We start from the raw sequence: 17922 nt of genomic DNA on the forward strand, positions 1-17922 counted from the left end.
TCCTAGCCTTCAAAGAGTGCTCTAGCCGCACCTTTCCCAAGACATACCTGTTCAGTTTTTTTGACAATCCTTGGGATATTTAGTGTTCTTCTCCAACACCACAGTTCAGTGGCATCAGTTCTTCTGTCATCCTTATTTGTTGTCCAGGGATCTCTCTAAAATGCTGAAGAGCAACGATGTCACTTTGAAGATTAAAGTGTGCCTGATTCAGGCCATAGTCTTTTCCCTCACTTGCTGTGCATCTGATAACTGGACATTGAATATGGATGATAATTTACCTAGAAGTTTATAATTTTTATTCCTCTCAAAGAGTCAGCTTTTGGTTTCATTTTTTATCTCTATTTTGGTTTTCTGTTTTACTGATTTACATTTTTCTCTTTATTATTTCTTCTTTCTGTTTCCTTGGGCTTATTTCTCTCCCCCGCCCCCAACTTGAGAATTTTTTTTCTTTAAATGGACATTTTGTGTATTCATTTCTCCTTTGAGCTCTCCAATAAGGCAGGCCAAAAAATGTTGTATTTTCATTTTTAGTCACTTAAAAATACTTTCTCATTGCCCTCTGTGATTTATTTCTAGACGTGTGGATTAGTTAAACCAGTTGCTATTGGGTTGGTTCTTATTTATGGCCACTCATGGGTTTCAGAGGAGAATTTTGCTCCAAAAGTGCTTTGTCTTTCAGAAGTAGTTCACCAAACAGTTCTTCTAAAGTCAACCTCTGGGTAGATTTGAACCATCAACTTCTCCATCAGTAATTGAGCAACACTTTACTGATTATACCATCCAGAGACTCACCTAAAGGTTATTGAAGAGTGTGCTGTTTAGTTTCTAGATATTTGGAGGTTTTCTTGGTATTGTTGTTGCTGATTTCTGACTTAATTTCAGTGTGACCAGAATTGTTGACTTGAATTTATTTTACAATTTATTTATTACTACTTGTATTTATTGAGATCTGTTTGAGAGCCTTTAATCTAGGAATCCAGCCTATGGAAATAATGTGAAATGTACAAAAAACTACTTGAAAGAAATCCATTACACCATAGTTTATAGAAATGAAAAAAAAATTTAGAGAAACCACAGGCCCTTAGGCGGGCTAAGCAAAGCATGACACATTTACTTGGTAGGATAATCTGTAACTGTTAAAAATCATGCTTTTAAAAGCCTATGTAGCAATCTGAAAATGCTTTTGATGCAATTGAAAATGTATTACACAATCACAACTTTGTAGAAAATAAATGTGAAAAAAATTTGGCATTAAAAAGATTAAAAAATTTTAAAATGAAATTCTTTTATTTTTTTATTATTATTTTTGTGTGGGTGTACCGTCAGATCAGATCTGACTGGTACAGGGGGAAATTGTCCCTCCTTCCCCGGCAGAGCATCTGGTGGATTCGAACAGTGCGCCTCTGGGATTGTAGTTGTAGGTCCTTGCCACTAGGCCACCAGAGCTCCCCTTAAAATGAAATTCTTTTAAAATAATATTTTAAAATAAATTCTTTTATGTTAATGGTGAATTTTTTTTTAATTATTATTTTGTGTGTGTATGTGTATACCGTCAAATCAGATCTGACTGATACAGGAGGAGATTGTCCCTCCTTCTTCAGCAGAGCATCTGGTGGTTTCGAACCACACACCTCTTGGATTGCAGTATAACATATTGTCACTAGGCCACCAGAGCTCGCCAAATTATTTTTAAAAATATTTCTGGACCTGATTATTACTCTATAACTAAATAAAATTGAAAGTTTCTACTGCAGATTTTTCATTGTTTGTTGAGAGGTTAGAACAAGCTATTATTTCTTTGCAAACAAGTGAAAAGGAAAAGGTGCTACATACAGCTCAGCAGTAGCTTGCTCTGCTCTGCGTGACAGTGAAGCCATGCTTAGAATCAGGAGATAAGGAGCTCAACTCCAAAGAAGCAGAAGCCTTAGGCTGTTTCTGCAGGCCACTTCACTGACTAGAAAGTGCTGGCTTCAGCAGCATCTAGCAGCAACAACCAGACTGCATTTTAGTCCCCTTAAGAATCAGAAGTCTCTTTTTACCCTGTTGGTGGAGAAGTTTTTGGATGTGCATAGGGATTTGATTCTTAGATGGTCACATTCATCTATTTTATCTTCTCCTGGCTGTAGATTTTTCAGGATGCTTGGGACACTGTTTATATTGTGGATTAGGACTTCTAGAATTCTTCCAAGCTTCTCTTTAATGAAGTTTATAGTCCTTGGTTTTAGTTCTTGGCCCATGATCCACCTAGAGTTGGTTTTTGTGTATGGCATGAGGTGTGGATCTTGCTTGAGTGTTCTGCAGATAGTTCTCCAGTTTTGCCAATACCATTTGTTAAAAAGGCTGTCGTTTTGCCACTTAAATGATTTCGTCTTCTTGTCAAAAATCAGTTGTCCATGGGTAGATGGGCTAATTTCTGGATTCTCAATTCTATTCCATTGATCTCTGTGTCTGTCATTGTACCAGTACCATGGTGTCTTAACCCCCACGGCAGTGTAGTAGGATTTGAAATCAGGGAGTGAGATGCCTTCTACCTTGTCTTTTTAAGGGCCTCTTTCCATTCCAAATGAAGTTGGAGATTGCCTTTTCCATCTCATTGAAGAATAGAATTGGTATTTGTATTGAGATTGAATTGAACATGTAAATTGTTTTTGGTAGTATTGTTATTTTCACAATATTTAGTCTTCCTATCCAAGAGCAAGGGATATTCTTCCATTTCTCCAGGTCTCTCTTTGTTTCTTGTGTCACTTGATTTCTTCCTGTTGCTTCCATAGGCATTGATTGTGGATCCCAGTTAACAGTGTTTTCATGATCATGATATTGATTATTGCTTCAGTTTTGACCATTTTTGTTTAACGATGAGCTGCACTTGATACTAAAGGCTGTAATTTTCGATCTTTATTAGTAAGTGCTTCAAGTCCTCTTCACTGTCAGCTGTTATTTTTTATCTTTATTATTTTTTTTATGTGTATCGTCAAATTAGATCTGACTGGTACAGGAGGAAATTGTCTGTCCTTCTCCAGCAGAGCATCTGGTGGATTAGAACCGCTCATCTCTGGGATTGCCTTGCAGCTTCTTGATACTAGGCCACCAAAGCTTGCCTGGGTTCTTAAGTTTACAAAGCATATTGATTTTTCATTCCGTTATTTAAGCACATTTTGTTTTATAACATTAATTATAATACTCACAATGTCTGATTATTCTCTTTATTGTCTATTGCCTACTTTTTCATACAGCTTTAATAAGATAATATGACCTGAGCATTTCTTCACTGGCTGACCATCTGAATGTTCTCTTGTGTGAAGTGTCTTTTCACGTCCTGTGCCCATTTTATGGTTGGCTAGTTTGCCTTGTTCTTGTTAGGGTGTTAGCCAGATGTCACCTGAGTGGCCATCAACTTTAGGCATGTAGCCTGTGCACAGTGCCTCGTGGCAAAAGGCCCATCATCACGCCGTGCTCCACACTCATGCTTTAATAGCCACTTTAAAGGGTTCTTCTTTCTTATCTGTGTTCCTTTTGGGGCTTAGTCTTTAAGGCATTTATTTAACCTCAAAGTCTAGACCAGGGAGGTATTTAATACACATAATCCTGCTGAAAATGTGATCAAAGCTTACCAAATCGCATTCCTTCATCCTGTGAGTGAAGGCCTTTGCCTTTGCTGTGCCTTTGCAATACACGACCCATCTGAAACGGCTCTGTCCTCACCCCTACCCTGTCCTGTTGTGAGCAGCTCTTCAGTGAGGCCTTCCCTGACCACGTTGTTTAAATCACAGTAATATAGTACTTCCCCCTCTCCATCCCCCCAGTACTCCAAATACTCTTCCTGCCTTTATGTTCCCCTCTGGAATGAAGACTCTGCTGAGGGCAGAATATCTGTCTTGTTCAAGGCTCTGCTCCTAGTGCCTGGCTCATGGTCAGCACTGGATTCATATTTGCTGAACAAGTGAATATTCTGTTTACAGATGAGTAGTGCAGGGGCTGGGAAGAGTGGGCGCTGGAGCACCCCACCTTCTTCTGAGGCTCCTGGGGGAGCCCTTGAAGAAAGCACTCTACAGCCTCTCCTTTCTTGAGTCCTGCCTGCAGGGAGGATGCTGTTGTGCGTGTGCTGTCCTTGTCGTGTGTTTGCTGTGGCCTAAGATGGGGCAGGATGGCACAGAGGAGCAGCTGGCCTTCTGGTCCTGTTGAGTCTGATCTGCTGGTGGACGGTGGGGTGCGAAGCTCCGCCGTCTGTGTGAACGCTGCTGGCTTTGTTTTCGTTTTTCATATCCTCACATTCTCCCTTACCGTGACCTCACGGCAGTTGACTCCACCCATCCTTGACCTGTTTATGACCTTAATGCAGACCGGCAGGATTTTTTTCCATTTTAAGGGAACAAAAAAAGAATCTCAGTGAAGTTTATATGGATCTATTGTCATGTCTAAAAACGTATATTTTTTCTTTTTCTTTTTTGACTTTTCAGAATAAACACGAGCAGAGGAGACTTCTCAACTTGTCTTCCTTTCATAAGCTTTGTCCTTGTTTTGTTTGCAGGTTGTGTCTACGTTGTTAATAAACATCATCCCAGAAGACCACATCCCGCTGAATTTAGTGGGAAAGGCAAAAATCAGTGGGAAGGCCTGGGTCAAAGAGCCTCCTCGCCTTGTTCCAGGATTCAACCCTGACTCCATGTGTGAGTCCCAGGTATGCAGCCCCGTTTTGTGCATTTGGGACATTTAGTGGGGCCTGGTGCGTAGTGAGTTGCACTGTTGGACACACAGTCCAGGCCTCTGGTGGTTCAAATCCACCAGTGGCCTGTCCCTGGGAGAAGGATGGACCGACTCCTTCCATGTTATTTACAGCCTTGGGAATACAGTTGAGGGTCAGCTAGGAGCCATTTCCACCTCAGTGGAAGTCAGTTGAGTTTGAGGAGATTTTTTTAGACACAGTAATTTGGAACAGGCAGAAGTGGAGGCACAGCCAGGGAAGTAGTGTTGTGCCTCAGGAGAGAAGAGTTTGTGCCTACGTTGATGTTGGCATTTGCTTTTGGAAGTGTCACGGTTGGTCTCTAGGTATCTTAGGTTGGGCTCTCTACTGATGTGTGTGTACATACACACTTGTACATATATCCCTTGCACTTAACCCGTATCCATGCTGACTCACAAGCTAGGCTGTGTCCGCAGTCAAGATTGCCAGGGCCTCTGGCTGTTCTTTCCGGGAGACTGCACTTGACCCACCGTGTTCCACAATCCTTCACTCATAGCAGACACTCTGACAGATTCTTAATGGACCATCTAGCCCTGGAACTTTTATTTCCCTCTTTGGGATCTTTTGCTTAATTCATACTTCACTATACAGATGGACATCTTGATATGTTAACTAGTTTATAATGCTGTAGCTTGACTTTGTGAAGGTCCACCTGAGGCCTTAAAGGGTGTTTGCAAAGTTCTTCTACTCTCAGTCCTGCAGGACAATGAGGGCCAGGCCCAGAACTTGGGTATGGTGTTTATACGGGTTCTTACAAATGACACAACCTTATTTACTGGAACTGAGGAGGTTAGAGATGATGAAGTTGGCCCAAGATGGAACAGGTTTCAGAGTGTTGTACATAGGGTTGCTATGAGTCTCAAGCTACTTGATGGCACATAACAACAAAAACTGCTAATTCACTTTTATTTAAGAAAAGTTTCATGCACTGCTTCTTTCTGTCTGGGATTTGGGGTCCCAGGGAAGAGGCATACACAGCAGGATTACTAGGACCCTGAGCTGAGGAGAGCAGCTCCCATGGGGGACAGACCTGCCAGCCCAGGCTTAGTGGCTTCTCCCCTTGCAGGTGGTTATCCGGGATGGTGAGCTGCTGTGTGGCGTACTGGACAAGGCGCACTATGGGAGCTCTGCCTTCGGCCTGGTGCACTGCTGCTGTGAGGTCTATGGAGGCGAGACCAGCGGCCGCGTTCTCACCTGCCTGGCCCGCCTCTTCACTGCCTACCTGCAGCTCTACAGAGGCTTCACACTGGGTGAGTACCTGCCAGGAGGGCTGGGCCTGGCTGAGATGTTGGCCTGACTGGGATGGTGGCTGTTTCAGCCAGGCCAGCCACCAGGCTGTTTTCCCAGTTGTATTCACAGACTCCAGGGTGACAGATCCATAGACATCCTTATTTAGCCGCCAGTGACATCATACAGCCTCTGTCCCCTCAGTGCTTTCCACACCCCCAGTCCGCAACCGCTCTCTCACCTTCAGCAGCACAGTGACCCTGCCACCTCATCCAGTCCTTTTCCTGCTCCACCTCCTTGTAGCTTTGTGCCCCTTGCTCATGCTCACAGCCCACTGTCCTGAAGTGGCCCTGCCCCTCATGAAGGGCCTCCCCAAGCGGGGGACCTTCATTGCTCTTAGAAAGCCCTTCCCCAATCAGAGCTCCTGGGCAGCCTCTCCATGGGACAGGGCTGCTGTGCTGCAGGTCAGCTGTGAAGCAGATTCTCCATTCTACCTGTATATGTCAGTGTCCTTCTGGGTCAGTTTCTGTACATATCTATCTTCATGGCTAATGGCTACAGATGGCTTAGTGCACTTGTGTGGAGGTGCAGCTTAGTTAGCCAGTTCTTGTCATTAAACATTTAGGTTGTGTTAAGTTTTCACCATTATTACTGTGGTAGGCACCTGTTAATAGTGTTTTGGACTGAATATACTCTGAAAATAACAAAATATGCATCTGTTTGGGGGCTGAAACCAGCCTTCACAACTGGCCTGAACATCAGCCTCTTCAATTGGCAATTAGAATAGAGTCTCTCTCAGAGCAACTGAGGAGAATATTAGATGATGATTGATGATTCAGAAGGTCGTTGAAAACAAACATAGGCATTTCTGATAACAGGGGAAAGTTCAGAGAGCTGCACGGACAGAAAATAGGGAATTCCACCCCCCCTCACCCCCACCCCCACTCCCATCATAATGAGGAACAGGCTTAAGGCATTGTAACTGCTGTGTTGTAAGGTGGACAAGGAGAAGTGATCCCTGAGCATGCCGCCACCTCAGGTGTCAGGAAGCTAGGCCTCCAGGGCAGGGAGGAAGGCCAGCTGGAAGCGGGGCTCCAAGGAGGGGCCAGCCCGACATGATCCCTTCACACAGTCCTTTAGTCCAGAGAGGGTCAGTGAGCAGACAGTAAACTGGCCTGGAGCCGACCTGCTGAAGCCCACAGGAGTGGTTAGAAATAACCTGGAGCCACTGTGTCAAATTCAGTATCTGCCCCATCCATGGCAGGTGCTGGCCCGAAAGGCTGTGCCACAGAAATACTCTAATTCATGGACCCTCTTCCTCTTTCTTAGGCCTCAGGGATAAGTTTTGTTGCTGACTTTTTTTAAAAGAAAGAACTTGGAAGAGTGTTTCTTCACAAGGCTTCTGGCTTCAGCACATTACTCTGGCGATGCCAGATACTTAGCCCATCCTTTGAAACCTGCTTGCTGTGATGGTCACTGCTAACAGCCCTAGGCTCTGGCTACTGTCCCTGTGACAGGAGACTTTGGGAACTAAAACCAGGTGGTCTACTGTCCTTAGCTCAGTTGGTCATCAGAGTCCTCTGGATGCACTGATGAGATGAGATGATGGCCCTGAGTTACTATTACATCAGTGTTGTCAGAGGCATTTAAGCCCTTCTTGTGTACAGAGCTCTGCCCTCCACCCTGGTCTCACCGAGTGGACCGTCTGCTGAGGTTTCATGCCAAGTCCAGTCTGAGTTTGCCTGTTTGCCTTCACAGATGTGGAAGACATTTTGGTTAAGCCAAAGGCAGATGTCAGGAGGCATCAGATCATCGAAGAGTCCACCTGCTGTGGGCCCCGGGTGAGGCAGGGGGGAGGTCCGGCTTGTGTGGAGGGGCTATGTCACTGCAGGGGGACCCACATGCTCCTTGCCCACCTGCACCCTCAGACAGGTTCTTTTTCTCACTGCAGGCTGTCAGGGCGGCGTTAAACCTGCCAGAAGCTGCATCATGTGATGAAGTCCGAGGGAAATGGCAGGATGCCCATCTGGGCAAAGACCAGAGGGATTTTAACATGATTGATCTGAAGTTCAAGGAGGAGGTGAACCATTACAGCAATGAGATTAACAAGGTTAGCCCAGCAGTGCCTGTGCTCATTACCACCACCTTGAATGCTGATTTTTAAAACATTACATTTTGAGTCTGTCTCAGGGCTCTCTGGAACAATTGTTTGACTGTCTAACAGCTGATAGGTCTGGGTGTGTGATGGGATGAGGTGAATCCACCATTTTGAGGATAAGGGCCAAGGGCTTCTTTTCCATACATAGTCTGGGAAGGTCCTGTTAATAAAATGCTCAGTCTGTGTTTCTAGGGGCATTTTCCTCTGGGGTGACAGCACAGAAGAGGCTGGAGGAAGTAAGTCATCCATGCATGGTGAGCAGGGTGAAGGAGCAGAAGCATCCCCTGACAGGATTCAGGGCTGAGGACCAGCTGCCCGGGTTCAAAGCCTGGCCTGCTCTGTGCCCTCAGGAACCATTGATCTCGGCAGTGCCTTCAGACCCTCCCTATCAGACAGATGAGGGCGAGAGGAGCACTGTTTTCTCGGCTGCTGAGGGAATTGTGAATGGAGCAGCCCTGTGTGTTACTGGGAGGGCTGCACCTGGATTTTCACAGTTTCCACCTTTCAGGAACAGATTGCAGCCTTTTTTTCTGTGGCACCTCTGAGCAAGCTTGAACCACCAACCTTAATTGGTAGTTACCAAGGACTTGTACTGCAAGGCTTACAGACCAATTATGCTTAATCTTGGTTAGCATGGGGCAACTGCTATGCAAGTTCTCTGGGACCCCATCCACCATGTGTGTTCCTGTGAGTTTGCTAGAAGATAGAAACCTGTTCTCCGGGATCCCTGGTCAAGCAGCTTGGGGGGCATTTTGACTGGCCCACCCACCTCCTTGAGGCCTGGCCCTGTGAGAAGTGAGGTGGCAAGGCCAGCTCCATAGGAGTGCTGATTTGTCAGGGTGGCCCTGTGACTGCCTTTCTGCATTCATTAGGGTGTCGGGAAGACAGGCCTCTTGTCAGTCCATGCTCAGCCCTCGAGAGGGCTTGTTCAGAGGCACCTTCCCAGCATTCCTAGAGAGAGCCAGGGGCCCAACGCCTGGGGCTGAGCAGGGAGGTGAAGGCAGGGGGGGCAGCCTTCAGAGGAGTTTTGAAATAACTGCCTGCTCCTCAGATCCCACCACCTCTCCTGACCCAGCGCTCCTCTCCCATGCTGGCCGTGTGTCTCTCTAACCCTGGGCAGACCACTCCCGCCTCACTCCCATTTTCTCCCTTGCTCTCACTCTGCTTAGCAGATGTGCTGATAAATGCAGACGAGCCAGGGTGGTAATTACAGAGCACTCAGAGACCAGGAGTGGGCTCTTCTGCTGGGTGGTGCCTTAATTTTTCCTTTTAACCAGCTCTTTGTTAGAGAGCCACATAATGTGTTTGCTGGCCCCTTGCCTCTTCCTCATCCTCTCCAGTTGGCCCCTCAGACTTCCTGTCGAGACTGAGACGATCCCACGTCTAGGCCCATCACTGAGGCTCCTTGGTTTCTGGGTTTGCTGGGACTTAGAGCTTTTCTTGGCTTTTCCTAGGAGCCTGGGTATTCCCACAGGACGTGACTGAAGTCGTGACTGTGTGTATCTTTAATCCACAGGCATGCATGCCATTTGGCCTGCACAGGCAGTTCCCCGAGAACAACTTGCAGATGATGGTGCAGTCTGGAGCCAAAGGCTCAACTGTGAACACGATGCAGGTTTGTGCTGATGGTCACACACATGCCATTCACCCGATATGCAGAGGTGGGTGGCGGCGGTGCCACACTTGATGCTGCACTCAAGGTTGCTTCTAATTTTGAAAGATCCCAGGTTTCCTAGAAAATGAGACAAGAACTGAAGAATGTAAAAATGCATATGAATCACTCACTGCAGAAGCTAACCACTGTTAACAAGTCAGCATTGTAGAAATGTGATAAAGTATCAAAATAAGATCATTCTTAGAGTTATACAGTAAACCTATGAAAGCTGGAATCTTTGTAAGATAGAAACTGGTCAGAGAGAGAATGCTCAAATATGTACCACTGTAGGGAGCTACAGGGAGTGCTGGTGGCTTAGTGGTGAGAAGCTGTGCTGTAATCCCAGAGGCACACAACACAGTTCAAATCCACCAGCTGCTCCTTGGGAAAAAAAGGACAATCTCTTCTCATGCGATTTACTGTCTCTGGAAACCCACTGGAGGGTCAGCAATAGGGTGGTTCCTACTCAATGGTAAACAGCAACAACTAAGCGAGCAATAGAAAAAGTGACAAGACTGTAATGTCAAGGGTGGAAAAATGTAAAATTTAGTTTTGAAAAAAAATAGACATTTCTGTCAAATATCAGCTCTCGTAGGTTTTACTGTGTTGTAGATAACGATGATATCCGCTTGCTATATCAGCCACCTTTACATTAAATCTAAATACTGTGTATATGTGATCATAGCTGAGATGCTGTTCAGCATTATCTGGCTTGTTCACTTGTGTTCATGATGCTTTGCCCTGGAGGTGTCCTTTTTTCTATCACATGCATGCTTATTAAGCTATAGCCCAGGACGTGGCTGAGGAACTGGAAATAAGTAACGGCAAGAGCCCCCAGAGCAGCTTGGATCACATCCTGAAGTTTTCTTAGCCTTTCTTTTAACTCAAGAGCCACTCTTGCCTCAAGCTATCACCCTTCCATCCTGGCAATTTTACCATGTCAGTTTTTTGGTTTTTATCTTGACGACCTTGAGCATCTCCTTATTGAGCATCATTTCCTTGATTGGTGAGTGCAGTGTTAGAGCATAGGTTTAAAGAGCTGAAGGTCATAGGGGACACAAATAGACACACAGATAGAGCAACTGATGTGAACTCCAGACAAACTGCTGTCTATCCCTACCCTTCTTTTTTTTTTTAATTTTTAATTTTTTAGTTTATTTTATGTGTGTACTGTTTTAATTTTTAAATTTATTTTGTGTGTGTGTACTGTCAAATTGGATCTGACTGGTACAGGAGGAGATTGCCTATCTCTACCCTTTTAAGAATATCAAATAGTTCTAGCAAGTGCCTGGGTGACTTTTGGAGTTTCCTTTTTATTGTAGAATTTAAGGATTACAATAAATTCCTTTTCTCTATGGGCCCAAGCTTCCTCATTTGAATTCGCAGGCCCCTTCCAGCATAACTTTTGATGATTCTGAGATAGCTTTTCTTCAAACATGACCCGTTTTCAGCTGGCCCTAGACATGCAAATCTAAGTCTGTCAACAGAAGGAAGGTGTAATTGTTGAAAAGCAAGCTTCTTGGTTGCTATTTAAAATCTAGGTTGACCTTCACCAGTCTGGTTTCTACATAGTTTTCTAGGAAGAACAGGCTTCCCCTTCCCCACCAGAACTAAGCACACGTGTCTTGTAGTGCTAAGTCTGCAACACACAGGTCTTGTAACACCAAGTCTGTAACACATGTGTCCCATAGTGCACAGTCTGTAACACATGTCCTGTAGCGACAAGTTTGCAATATGTGTGTCCCATAGTGCAAGTCTGTGTAACACACGTGTGTTATAGCACCAACTCTGTGTAACACACTTGACCGCTATGGTACAAGTCTGTGTAACATGGGTTTTGCATGCATCTGGTTGTCCCCACAGATCTCCTGCTTGCTGGGCCAGATTGAGCTGGAAGGCCGGAGACCCCCACTGATGGCATCTGGCAAGTCTCTGCCGTGCTTCGAGCCATATGACTTCACTCCCAGGGCTGGTGGCTTTGTCACTGGCAGGTTCCTCACTGGCATCAGTCCTCCCGTAAGTATTTTGGTTTTTCCTTTTGACTTTTTGTCTTAGTTCTAGATGTGATGTGGTAGGAGGTGACCTGTAATTCCAGCAGCTTTGAGTAAAAAGGATCAAACCCTGAGCTGCTCACCACTTTAACTCACCACCTTAGGGTCCTGTCAGGGGTCTGGTTTTGGCATGGTCAGCAACAGAAGTCACTTCTGAGAAATTTCTCTTCACATTGGTCAGAAATTTCTTTTTAAAACATTTCATGAAGTGACAGTATCATTTGTTTCTAGGCAGAGAATGGTAAAGAGAACATATTTGCCCCAGGGATTTAGAATGCTTTCTTTTAAATTGGTTTCTCTTTAGAAATTTACTTTGTTGAGAATGAGAATGTACACAGTAGAACATACACCATGTGTTCCAGCTCCATGTACAGTTCAGTGGCACCAGTTGCCTTCTTCCACCTGCACCCCTCCCCGCTCCCTTGTTCTGCCTGTCCTTTCCTGTGTAACCTTTTGGCTACTGTTGTTAATTTGATTCCACAAAGCTCTTAAAAGAGCATCATGTTCAAGGAAAGCATTTTCAGTCACTTTAGGAAGACCTCAGGGGACGTTTGATTTACAGCTGGTAGTTTCAGGGCCTCATCTGGTCTGAATCCACAGCTCCAGAAAGTCTGGATTCCATGAGAATTTGAAATTCTGTTCTGTGTCCTCTCCCGCTCCAGGATTCTTTAGTCAAAATGTTTGGTAGCAGAATCTGGGCCCTGCACATTGTTGGTCTGGTGACAGGACGCAGTTTGAGCTCTGTGTGTGTTTGCTAATGACACCTGTTTCTTACTGTGGGTTTCTGTTGATTGACGATGGTCACCTGTTTAATTTGAGGGTTGAACTGGGCCATGCCAGTCAGGGTGGCTTCAACGCACAGGTGTGGTGACCCCTCTCAGCAGTCATTGTTCCTTCTCACTCACTCGTGCTTTCACATTAACAAAGGAGGACAAACCCCCACAAGTTGTGAGGGAGGGCAAAAGTCACGGGGGCCATCTGAACCCTCAAAATCACAGCCTGGGGGTCAGAGGAAGGAGTATTGCTGTGTGGTTGGACCGGCTCCTGGAGGTGCTGGCCGCTGAGCCCCTCGTGAAGCCCATCTTCTTCCCCCACAGGAGTTCTTCTTCCACTGCATGGCTGGGCGAGAAGGCCTGGTCGACACAGCCGTGAAAACCAGCCGCTCTGGCTACCTCCAGAGGTAAGCATGTCTACTCTGCCATCTGTGGCACCTGTGGGTGGACGTGCCTGTCCAGCCCTCCATTTAATGACATTTAACCACATTATAGCTTGAGGGGGCAGCTGAGGTAGTACAGGAGGTACCAGGTGGCTGGGTGGCACTGGGGAGGAAGGAGCTGGAATGAACAAGGAACAGCTAGTGAGGATGCAGGAGGAAGTGGCCGGGAGGTGTTGGACCTGGCCAGGTCTCTAGGTATGAGTGGCAGCACTGTTGACAGCAGGATGCCGCAGAGGGGAGAGGATGGGTGGGTGGGATGGAGGTGGTAGTCGAAGGACACTGAAGTCAGCACACCCTGTGGACACTAAGTGACATGGCCTGCAGCTCAGAAAGGGGCCAGTGGCTGGTGGTGATATTGAAAGTTTGTGAGTCGAGGGCCAGATGAGCAGCCGACCAGGGGCGGGCCGTTCCAGCAAAAGGAAGTGGATGTTGAGTACTAGCCTTTCCTGGCTGGCTTTCAGGACAAAATGCTATTAGTGCCAAGCATGGGGATGGGCCCTCGGGGTTCAGGGGATGCTGGCTCCTGGAATAGGCCATCTGAAGGTGGCAGGAGGACAGGCAGAGGTAAAGCAGGGGTTGAGGGAAGCAGTGGACCACGTGGAAGACTGGGCATAAAGGCTAGGAGCGGCAGGTCAGCTTTAGGTTCCTAATATTCTCGTCAAATCCTGACTGACAGTGGGAGGCGGCCCCCTTCTGTCTTCTCTACCTGCTCGCCTTCCCTTTAATACACCCCCCCTTCTCCATCCACCCACCCACCTTCTCCACCCGCCCGCCTTCCCTGCCCTGCACCCCTACATTCTCCAGCTACCCGCCTTCCTTGCACTGCACCACACTCCCACATTCTCCTCCTGCCCACCTTCCCTACCCTGCACCCCCCACCTTCTCCAGCCACCTGCCTTCCTTGCACTGCACCCCTATTCCTACCTTCTCCACCTGCCCGCTTTCCCTACCCTGCGCCATCTCCGCCCTCTCAAAGACTGTTTGGAGAGCTAAGGCTGACATTCTCCTTACAGGTGCATCATCAAGCACCTGGAGGGGCTGGTGGTCTGTTACGACCTGACTGTGCGTGACAGTGATGGCAGCGTGGTGCAGTTCCTCTACGGGGAGGACGGCCTGGACATCCCCAAGATGCAGTTTTTGCAGCCCAAGCAGTTCCCCTTCCTTGCCAGCAATCATGAGGTAGTGTGCCAGGCCCCCCCAGGGATGGGTGTGGGGGACGTGGGGGACCAGGCCTGTGTGGTCATTAGAGAAGTTGGGCTCCTCGAGCTTCATGATGCCGCCAGAGTGGGCACTGACAAGGAGAACAGGAAGAGTTTGCAAAGACTCCCTGTTCGGTGCCTGCAACAGTCTGTGGTTTCTGAGTCCTGCTCTGTACTGTCAGTGCTCCTGTGGCTTTAGTTCTCAGTGAGATGGTGTTCTCACCTCATTCCCATTGGAATGGACCCAGAGCTGACCCTCCAGGGGTTTTCAGAGGCTGTAAGTTGTGTGGCAGGAGATTGCCCATCTTTCTCCTGTGGAGCAGCTTGTGGATTTAAACTGTATGCTTTTGAGATGGGAGCATAATTCCCTATCCACTAGGCCACCAGCGCTCCCTCAGTGAGCCAGCAGGTGAATATGAACTCCCGCACAACAGGTGCCATTTACTGAGCCTTGAACACTAATCTCTGCCAGTCTTCATCCTCATTAAACCCAGGAGAGCTATTGCTCTGCCCATTTCATAGTCGGGACCACTCAGTGTTGGTATTTCAGTAACTAACTGATGGATGACAGAGACAGAATCCGAAACTGGTCCCTTATGACAGCCTCACACAGCGCCTCAGCTGTGACTGCCTCTTCTGGTGACTGAGAAACAGGCTGACCTGTGTCCAGGGCCACCTAGCTCTCTGGTGACGTGAGGCTCACCAGACCTTTCCCTTCTGAGGCTTGTCCGGAGCTCTGGCTGCCACCCTTCCTCTCTGCCTTACTTCCCCTCCCCAGAAACTCCTCATGTTCCTGGAAGGACACAGGGACCTGGTCATCCAGCTGTTGGACATCACAGCTTCCTAGTCTGGTCTGCACAAAAGCAAGGGTCCCAGTCAGAGGGGGCTCAGCTCTCCTGAGCAGTGTCCTGAATGGCTCTTGATCTTCCTGTCAATGGAAGTTGTGTAACAGGGCTTCTGTGTCATTCTTTCTGCTCTGGTCTTGAATGTATTATGGGTTTATTTATTTGTTTGTTTAGGCTATAGTGACATCCAAACATCTCCGTGAAGTTTTGTCCAAAGGAGACCCCCAGAAAGTTCTCCGTCACTTCAGAGCCATCAAAAAATGGCAGAGCCAGCATCCTAGCCCCCTGCTGAGAAGAGGTGCCTTCTTGAATTACTCCCAGAAGATGCAAGCTGCCGTGAGGGCCCTGGGCCTGGATGAGGGCAGCCAGAACGGCCGCAGCTCAGAGACGCGGGAGGTGATGCGAGGGTGGAAGTGACGTGGGCGGGCACACAGGGACAGGTGTGTGATTGCAGGCGGGAGTGGGTGATGTCTAGTGAGATGGACATTAAGACGTCATCAGGTATGGTCCTGGCAGAAAGCAAATAACACTAAAAGGCTCCACGAAGCTGTGAGCAGCGTTGGGAAGCCAGCTGGTAACGTTAGGGTTCACCCTGACCCTAGGCCTGAGTAGACGGGCAGGAAGCAGAGTGGGATGGGTGACTGGTGGTGGAGGCCACGCCACGGGAGTAAGTGAACGGGTGTCACTGTCACGGACCTTCCTTCCCCTCTCCCGCGGCTGTGGTTGCTCCCATTGCCCAAACATCTTGAGAGCAGAGGGAGGCAGGAGCCAGTGGAGCACGCTGACTAGTCTCTAGGGCTGCTTGGGACCACAGAGCCGAGGGAGAGCGTGCCTCTGGGGGACCTGGGACTACGGCAGCCTGTGACTGTGTGTCTTGGTTTCCTGGCCTCTGGTCCTGCTAGTGTTGCAGGGACATGTGCCCAGCTCAGCTGACACCCCCCCCCCCTTTCAGATGCTGAGGATGTGGTACGAGCTAGATGAGCAGAGCCGCAGGAAATACCAGAAGAAGGCAGCCCCCTGTCCTGACCCTAGTCTGTCTGTCTGGCTCCCGCATATATACTTTGCATCTGTTTCGGAAACCTTTGAGAAAATGATCGATGACTACAGCTTTGAGTGGGCCTCAGTGAAGAGTAGTTACGAGAAGTCGAAGCCGTCACTCAAGAGGTACTGGGGGATTCAGTGTCTAGTACAGGTTGAGAGGATGGGCCCTGCCTTCCGCACTGCAGACAATGGGCAGCCTGCTAGATTCCAGGATCCGGCAGGGGTCTAGGCCGGGTGTGGAGGGGCGGCAACAGCAAGGTGGAGAGCCAGGGGTGGCTTGGCGGGGTCCGAGGGATGGGCGTTTGACAAGGACACCAGCAAGCCCAGAGGCTGGGAGACCAGCACAGCAGAGAAGGAATGGAGGTCCCAGATGATGCAGGGCCTCCACTGGCACAGAGGTATACTGTTCTCCTGAGTTGGTCATGGTGGGTATGCTGGCCGAGGTTCAAGGAGACAGTTACTCCCTCCTCTAAACTTCAGGATACGTGTCCACAGCCTTGGTGTGGGCTAGGATCTGTGGACCCCGTGGCCCCTTGAGCTTTGGGCTGGAGGAACGTGTAGTTCCAGGAGTGTGGTTAGGGTTGTCTTGCCCCCTTGTATGTCTGTGCTCTAACGTTTCCTCTCCTGCACTGGCCCCAGGTTGCGGACGCTGTTGAAGCTGAAGTGGCAGAATTCTCTCTGTGCCCCAGGCGAGGCAGTGGGCTTGCTGGCTGCCCAGAGCATCGGGGAGCCCTCCACACAGATGACCCTGAACACTTTCCACTTTGCTGGCAGAGGCGAGATGAATGTCACCCTGGGCATCCCAAGGTGTGAATCCCACTGAGGCCAGACTTGTGGCTTCTGTCCTTGCCCTCCTCCTAGGCTGGGAAAGTGGTGTGCTGAGTCATTGAAGAAAGGGGCGGGAGAAATTGGGTCTTTTCAAGGTACAGAGTCGGGTAGCATTTCTGGAGCCCCTTGGAACCACCCTTTATCCTCCTGGAATCTGCGTACACCTAGGCTAACCTGTTCTGGAGTGAAGACTCAAAAGTGACATTGTGTTAGCACCACCACAGGCCACCTCACTGTCCATCTTGCAGTCCAGCTCCAGGTTGCCATTCACACAGAATGTCACTGTGAGGCGTCCTGGCCTTGCAGTTGGACGTGCACATATTGGGGTGTGAGGGTCACTAGGAACCAGAAAGGCATTCTGGTGGTGTAATGGTTCACTTTTTTTACTGCTACACAGAAGGCTGATGGTTCAGACCCACCAGCCACTTGATAGGAGAAAGACGTTACAGCCTATTCTGTGAAGGTTTATTTCTGTAGAACCCGCGAGGGCATCCGTGCTCCATCCTGCAGGGTCTCTGAGAGTCAGAATTGATGGCAAAATCAAATGGCGACAGTGGTTCTGAAGTGGGGGGGAGAGGGCCTGCTTCAAAAGAACAAAGCCCTGCCCTCAGGGTTGTAGGATTCACGGGTAGCCTGCTCACTGTCACCCTGATCCAGCCACACCCCACGAGATCCTAGGACCTCCCAGAGCCAGACAGAATGTCAGTGTCCTTCACAGAATGGAATGGAGGTATCTGGTCACCTTCCTCGGATGCTGGTGGCAGTAGCCCTTGCTTCCCCACAGATTGCGGGAGATCCTCCTGGTGGCCAGTGCCAACATCAAGACACCGATGATGAGTGTTCCCGTGCTCAACACCCGGAAGGCCCTGAGGAAAGTGAGGAACCTGAAGAAGCAGCTCACCAGAGTGTGCCTGGGGGAGGTAAGTGCTCTGTGGCTGGCTGCAGGCCATGTCTGCCCCGTC

General features: G+C 48.3%; 1 protein-coding gene across 1 annotated transcript in view; it reads left to right on the forward strand.

Moving 5' to 3' along the window:
- Nucleotides 1-17922, forward strand: part of POLR1A (polymerase (RNA) I polypeptide A, 194kDa) — a 57518-nt gene that overhangs the window by 30205 nt on the left and 9391 nt on the right. Inside the window, exons 15-26 of the mRNA XM_006900368.1 lie at nt 4529-4678; nt 5808-5991; nt 7727-7809; nt 7920-8078; nt 9643-9741; nt 11644-11796; nt 12929-13011; nt 14061-14226; nt 15266-15487; nt 16044-16255; nt 16772-16939; nt 17745-17880. Of these exons, the coding sequence (XP_006900430.1) occupies nt 4529-4678; nt 5808-5991; nt 7727-7809; nt 7920-8078; nt 9643-9741; nt 11644-11796; nt 12929-13011; nt 14061-14226; nt 15266-15487; nt 16044-16255; nt 16772-16939; nt 17745-17880 (1815 nt within the window). The remainder of the gene's footprint in view (nt 1-4528; nt 4679-5807; nt 5992-7726; nt 7810-7919; nt 8079-9642; nt 9742-11643; nt 11797-12928; nt 13012-14060; nt 14227-15265; nt 15488-16043; nt 16256-16771; nt 16940-17744; nt 17881-17922) is intronic.

This window comes from Elephantulus edwardii, unplaced genomic scaffold (assembly GCF_000299155.1).
Source record: "Elephantulus edwardii isolate Elephantulus edwardi_28Jun2011 unplaced genomic scaffold, EleEdw1.0 scaffold00283, whole genome shotgun sequence".
In the NCBI taxonomy this organism is placed as follows: Eukaryota; Metazoa; Chordata; class Mammalia; order Macroscelidea; family Macroscelididae; genus Elephantulus; species Elephantulus edwardii.